A 6,763-nucleotide genomic window follows, 5' to 3' on the forward strand; every position below is an offset into this window, starting at 1 on the left:
ATGATATTTCAAATGATGTCATTTATATATCCCTACTTAGAAAATATTCACACAAGAATATTACACAATGTGCTTCTAGATTATTTGAGCACATAAAGAAATTTACTCATTTTAATTAAGTCATCTTTTCAATAGTTTGAACCGTATGTCTCACGAAAATGAAATCCATCAACGAGTTTCATGTAATCATCACTATCAAGTGAGTCGTACAAATACATTGTAATACTTCTTTCATATAAATTGAGCCTTTCATGACTACTAACTTTAATCGAGTATGAATAGGTTCTAGAATTCACTGTCGGTGAATAAGTATTTATTCATTCTCATTTTCTTTTCACACGAAAATCAATCATATTAAATTAGCTTTACATCCACATGTGTGAATTATAAGTCTAAAAATATTACGCTTTACAAAGCGAACTTAATTCCACTTCAATTGCTTTGTTATATTTTTCAAGCATTTTTTGTCTATAATATTTAATAGACTTTAATTCATGGATTTCATTGTCATAAATCACATATTGGACGAAATTATATGTAAAATGATTGTCAACAATGGTATTCTATTTATGACCTAATTTATTGAGATTTTTTTTTATTTTCACAAGTTTTAGATACCTAATCCGTTCTTCTAAAACTAAAAATCAATTATGTCAAATACTCTTTTGGAAATTCTATATCCTCACTTGGACCATCTTTCTTTTTAGCTCATTTCTTTATTTGAGGATTTTTATCTTTCGAACCGACAAATATACCATTTTTCAGGCATGGATACTCATTTACAATGATATATTATCCAATAGGGACTTCAATTATAATTGGACTAACTGATAATTGGTTTTTTAAACTTTGCAAATGAGTTATCTTTTGAACTTCTAATTTACACTAGTTTGTTTGAGGATCAATATGAGATAATATATTTCAATTATAATTTTCAGCAGCTTATTCTCTCCCCCTAATATTGAGAATACTAATTCATCAAATGATAATCAACAAAATTATTTGAAAATAAGTCTCCAATTTGTTGGCTCAATATACTCTATCACAAATGGAGATTTCATATCCAATATGTATTTTCAATATTCATTTACATCTCATCTTATTGTATATTGGAGCAATTGAAATATACACAATACATCTAACACTACTAGAAATCAGCATTTTACCTGCGGATTGTTCTGCGGATTTATGTTAAAAATCCGCAGGAACACACATTACCTGCAGATTTCCTGACGGAATCATATCCCCACGTAAAACCTTTGTGGATAATTGTTTCCTGAGGATTTGAAAATCCGCAGGTATGGTACCTACGGATTATTCCGCAGGTAAACTAAATAAAATCTGCAGCAATTATTTAATAAACTTAAGGCATTTTCTTAGGGATTTACGTGCAGAACAAATCTGCAGTACCATTCCTTCGAATATGTTCCAAACGTATTTCCGTAGGTAATGTATGCAATTTTGTATTTGTTTCGTATGTAAATCCGTAGGTAAATCCGTATCAAAAGTAATTTCATAGAAAAATCCGCAGAAAAGTTTCACATTTAAATTTTTATTTTAGACTGTTTTTTTTTCTTTCTTTGATTTATATGAAAATTTCAACTAAAAATATATAAAAACATTATAAGCAATACATTTTTTTATTATTTAATATTAATCTTTAATTGGAATACTATTGCAATACTCTAAAATAAAATTTATATCATGTTCACAAGTCATAACTAAATATTAATTAAAATATAATCCAACTATTACAATACTCCTAAATAAAATTTATATATGTTCACAAATCATAACTAAGTTTAGATACTGTTTACAGAGATCCCTAAAGCTATTTCATATCGAACATTTTCAATCCAATACACAAAATATTGAACTTGAATGAAGCCTTTCACCAAGGTTTCCATTTTCCATGTACTTTTCCATGACACAATAAAAGATTAAAATCCTTTAATTTTTCTAGGGTAGGCCCCTTTAATGAAGATGACTTTCGACCGATGAGTGACAGCCTTTCGGAACAGCCTTCTGCCTGTTTCAGTTTATTACTTTCATTTAGTGTTGTTTAGTGTAAGTTGGTGGACTCAGCTTTATGAATCCTTTGTTCTTGAAATTCAACCTCAGATTTGTTTTATTTATCACTAGAAGTCTCTGTAATTGAACAATCTTGAGATGAAATGTGAGCATTAAAAGGTATATCATGGATAAAATAAGTTATGTATTCCAATAAATTATGTGTTAAGGTAATACCAGTTTCTTCATTGATGTTGGTATGAAAGGTGAAAGATGGATGGAAGGCATGCTTGATACTATTTCTACTTGCCATGGATTCACTCTTTTCAAATTTTGAAGTAACTCAGGTTCATCCCGTATAACCTATCATAATATTATCCAAAATGACATAATCATTGTTACGTAATATAAAAAAGAACATTGTGACATTCATTAGTAAATAGTCTAATTCTATTATAACAAACTTTTTAGCAACAACAATGAGTATACCTCAAGAAGTCTCCAAGGAGAACCATACCATTATGGATCAACAACCTGAACAGAAAGAGCAGTGATAGCTTCATCCGCAGCGGAAGAGCATTTGAAATTAAGCATTAAATAATGTGGATAGATTTTCATATAGATTAACATATGCCTTAGAAACATTGTTTCAACATAATCATTATCTATGAAGTGTAGTGAAAGTGGTTTGCATACTTTGGATGCAAACAAGTGTAGAAGTAATACCAGTTCTACTGATAAACAATCTCAAGATTTCATGATGAACCGGCTTTTACCAGCAGTAAAGGCTATGACTTTAAAACCACCTCAACATGCTCCAAGAAAACAACAACATGTTCTGTTAGAACAACCTAGCACCAAATTGGTTAGTGAGGAAAAGAAAACCTTTGAATGGCTTGATTAAGTCTTACTCAACAAGGTACACAATATTTCAATCATGTTATTGCTTCCAGACAAGAACAAACTCACAACTGACACAACACATAATGAAACTGGCTTGAAAACTTGTTTTTCCAGTACTCATCAATTCAAAACTTTTGCCTATAAAAGAGAATGAAAGGTTACCTTTCAGCAAGCATTGCTGATCCTTCTTCAAACAGTTCTTCCATTATATTTATAGCTGAAAGCTTCTTTGATAGCTTACCAGCAGAATCACAAGACTTCTTTCTGAAGAAAAAATCTATCAACTTGTTCCGCTTTCTCGGGGGAGGTGTTGACGACAATTCGTTATCAGGTGGGATTATGTCAACTACTATGCATGTTGTATCATCCTTTAAACCTCTTGTTTTTAGTGCTTCCTGGAATACAGTAGAAATACATAAATACACGAACTGACATGCTAACTTTGCAAACATGATGCTAATGAAAAGTCTCAAGCCAAAAGATACGCAGAATTGCATATTTGGCTTAAAATTAGGCTAGAGAGCCATGTAGAACATATTACCTTGACAACCTGCATAGCAGCAAGTTGGGCAGGCAAACCACGGCAAGATTTTGCAGCCATTTCTGATGATAGAGCATCCCATATGCCATCAGAAGCAATTATAAGCCTCCCACCAGTTTTTGATAGCTATAATCCATGACAAAGTGTAAAAGTTTTATCCTGAACACAAACCTAATAGGATGCATAGGCATTATAGTATTGACCTAGAAAGGCATAGACCTCCCGACCAGCATCGAAGGGGACCAATCTACAATGATTCAGAACCAAACATTTAAAACAAGGATAAGCTAAATGAAATGTCCTTAAATAAGATGCTGAAAACATTATGCTCACCTCGGCACCACCAACAATGCTAAGCCTCCCAACTTCACCTCCACTAGTTGTAACACGTTCCCTCATGTTTATATAGTGAAACTCATGACCATGAGAATATAGAAAATGATAACTGACTCAACCTTAGAGATAAAATCATATTAACATACTCTTCAATATTCTCTTCCAGTCTGTGATCAACTGTTAAGGTGGTAACAGCACCACCTTGAGTATCTAGTATACAACGAGAATCTCCAACAGATGCGACAGTCACATTCCACCAATCAACTATCACAAATGTGGCTGTGGTTCCAGAAGTTTCTCCTGTACAAAACCAGATTAAGTTAGGACTCATAAAACCAGTTAACAATAGCAGATAAAATTCTTAATCATCCACTTTTGCATTTCCATCCTCTCAATAAGAATAGCTTTTCTATCAACAAAAAAGAAACAAAACCAAAGTCCACACCTCTGCTCTGAAATTCCTTATCAGTCTTAACAAAACCAGCAACCAAAGCTCTAGGTACTCATTGAATAATTTTTTTCATTACTAATAATTGATTACGGACTCATAAGCATATGTATACTATTCTCATCTAGTTCATTGCCTCAACTTTTCCAGAACCATGAATACCATATGTTAAATTAGCAATGACAATAATAATTGATTGTGACATTTGAATCAACTTAGACACAAGCTTAATTGAAAATACCTCTATACAAGGAGCAATGGCGACAATGTCGGAACTCTTTGCCTCCTTTAACTTGAAAATAGACTCCAATCTCAGAAAAACACAGTATCTGCAACTAAAGCAATTTGCAAATTGAAAATGTTCAAAGAAACAACAGATAGAAACACTAAATCAGAAGAAAAACACTAAATCAGAAGAAAAACCCTAAATCAGAAGAAAAACCCTAAATCAGAAGAAAGTCAAAACCTTTGGCTCACTGTAGTTCACGAAAATGAATAATGAAACGAGAATAATGAAAAACGGCAAGAAACAAGGCTAAATAAAACAGAGTGGTGCAGAACACTTACGATGGCAATGAGATTACGAAGGCGACGAGGTTACGACGGCGACGAGATTACGATAACAGCGAAGTTGAGATGCAATGTAAGGAGGTTAAGATTCGATGGTGGCGATGATGGAGAGGTGTGACTGTAGTGGTTATGGTTAAGATGTGGCGGCGAGGTGTGACGATGGTGACTATAGTTGAGGCACAAAAGAACAGTTAGGTTTCTGTGAGGTTCGTGAGGTTTTTGAAATAGGTTATGAAATACGTTTGAATGCCACCGTCAATTTCACGAGGTTTCTGGTTAGGTTACTTAACAATATATTTCTTCTAAAAAATGAACAATTTTATTAAATATACACAACTTAACTTTAATTTTTTAAGAACAATTATAATAACTTTATTTTTTATTTTTTAGAATACTAAATTTAAATTGTCAAACTAAATCATAGAGTTGAATAAGCTTTTAATAAATTTGATTATATTTAGATTTAATATTATTAAATATTTATTTTTTATTTTTTGAGTTTTGTTTAAAATAGTTTTTTTGTCATAATTTTAATTAAAATTAAAAGTAAATTTTAATTTTAAAAAAATTTATTTAATTATTGAAGTCAAAACTGAATAGATAAATTTATCAAAACTTTTAATTAAGTAAATTTAATAACTATTATAATTAAAACAAATAATTCACCAAATTATTCATAATAATATTGTACTTTGGAACTTGACTAGTATTTTTATTTTGTTTAAATAACAATTTTTCTTATTTATATAAAAATAAAATCATAAAAATTGATTTACTTTACCTGCGGAATTTGCAAAGGTTTCGACAAAAGTAACTTTGCTGCGGAATTTGCTGCGGCACGGGTTTTTTAAGAGACGTTTGCTGCGGAAAGAGAGTCACATGTAAATCCGAGGCAAAAGAAAAATTTACCTACTATTTTGCCGGCGGAAAATAATACCGTAGCTATATTCCTAGAAAAATACAATCCGCAGCAAAATCCTCACGTATTACCTGCGGAATTATTTTCTCAGGAAAATCCGCAGGTAACACGAAGATTTCTAGTAATGTAAACAAATATCTTAGATGGGGAATATTAAGTTATTAACCCATAATTGATAATAAATTAAGGGGAATACTTATATGTAGTAACTCATTAGCTTGATGAATTAAATATTTTCTTTTAATTGTTTTAAAGTAAGTAATACTTATTTACTTTGAAATTTTCTTTTAATTGTTTTAAAGGAATATCTTTTTTTCTATAAATCAGATTACTTGATAGGTGATGCATGATTATATACAAGATTTTTTTAATAAAAGATGTGTTGCTCGTCTCTCTAATTTGCCTAACAATTTGAAATGTCTCAAATGAGTTTGAGGGTCTGTTTGAAAATCATTGTGCAAGTATTGGAAATCAAATGATTTTAGAAGAAAAAAAAATTTAAGAAAGAAAAAGCACTCATCCAAGAGGTTACCTTTCTTTTTAGGAGAAGGAGTTTGAAAGACCAATACAACAATATGAGGTGTTTTTTGTAATCCACAGAAGTTCTTGTTTCTGACACCGCTAAGAATGTTGATGTATTGTTTATCAAATTTTATGTAATTAATATTCATTAGAATATCTTTGATAAGTATAATATATTTTTAATTTTTAATTGTTTTTTTAATTTATCACAGGAATCTTATAATCAAGTTTGGGATGAAGTTCATACGATAAATGCATCTCTTCTTTTTGAGAGTCAACCCGATGCAGGGGGAGATGAGATGCAATGAACGCATAAAGTGTGTTGAGGCGACTACAAGATAGAATAAAGGTTGTGTACAATATTGTTGTTCTATCAAATACATTGAAGAAAGGACCATCAAAATTGTACTTCAATATGAATCAATACCTCATCTAGTTACAACAGTAATGCTCGATCATGCCTTGTACAGGCTGAAATTGATAGGGTTCAACAAGAGATGGAGCAGAGACATCT

At 31.2% G+C, this 6,763-nt stretch overlaps 1 protein-coding gene across 13 annotated transcripts; it reads right to left on the bottom strand.

Annotated features, from left to right (window-relative positions):
- Positions 1–1,705: 1,705 nt before the first annotated feature.
- On the bottom strand, positions 1,706–5,085 carry LOC101515088 (probable protein phosphatase 2C 3). Of its 13 annotated transcripts, XR_012163273.1 has the most exons (10): positions 4,806–5,085; positions 4,480–4,573; positions 3,788–4,090; positions 3,626–3,701; positions 3,455–3,516; positions 3,076–3,308; positions 2,737–2,848; positions 2,500–2,544; positions 2,248–2,373; positions 1,706–2,148 (listed from the first exon to the last, which is right to left on the bottom strand). XR_012163273.1 is itself a non-coding variant. In XM_073369203.1 (8 exons), exons 5-8 carry the CDS (start codon positions 3,512–3,514, stop codon positions 2,337–2,339), a joined length of 375 nt encoding a protein of 124 aa, XP_073225304.1. In that variant the 5' UTR covers positions 3,515–3,580; positions 3,658–3,701; positions 3,788–4,090; positions 4,480–4,573; positions 4,806–5,085; the 3' UTR covers positions 1,706–2,336. The 13 variants fall into 13 exon arrangements, 6 of the variants coding, with proteins under 6 accessions (XP_073225304.1, XP_073225305.1, XP_073225302.1 ...); XR_012163271.1 differs by lacking the exon at positions 2,737–2,848 and having other exon boundaries at positions 3,455–3,701; positions 4,806–5,084; XR_012163270.1 differs by lacking the exon at positions 2,737–2,848 and having other exon boundaries at positions 1,706–2,163; positions 3,455–3,701; positions 4,806–5,084.
- Positions 5,086–6,763: the final 1,678 nt, after the last annotated feature.

The sequence above is a fragment of the Cicer arietinum genome, chromosome 5, assembly GCF_000331145.2.
Source record: "Cicer arietinum cultivar CDC Frontier isolate Library 1 chromosome 5, Cicar.CDCFrontier_v2.0, whole genome shotgun sequence".
Lineage (NCBI taxonomy): Eukaryota > Viridiplantae > Streptophyta > Magnoliopsida > Fabales > Fabaceae > Cicer > Cicer arietinum.

Coding starts and splice junctions, on each gene's coding strand:
- LOC101515088 (XM_073369203.1), bottom strand. CDS start 3,514: ATGGCTGCAAAATCTTGCCGTGGTTTGCCTGCCCAACTTGCTGCTATG. Junction 3,309..3,454: donor CTGCTATGCAGGTTGTCAAG/GTAATATGTTCT, acceptor ACTGTATTCCAG/GAAGCACTAAAAACAAGAGG. Junction 2,374..2,499: donor CTCCTTGGAGACTTCTTGAG/GTATACTCATTG, acceptor ATATTATGATAG/GTTATACGGGATGAACCTGA.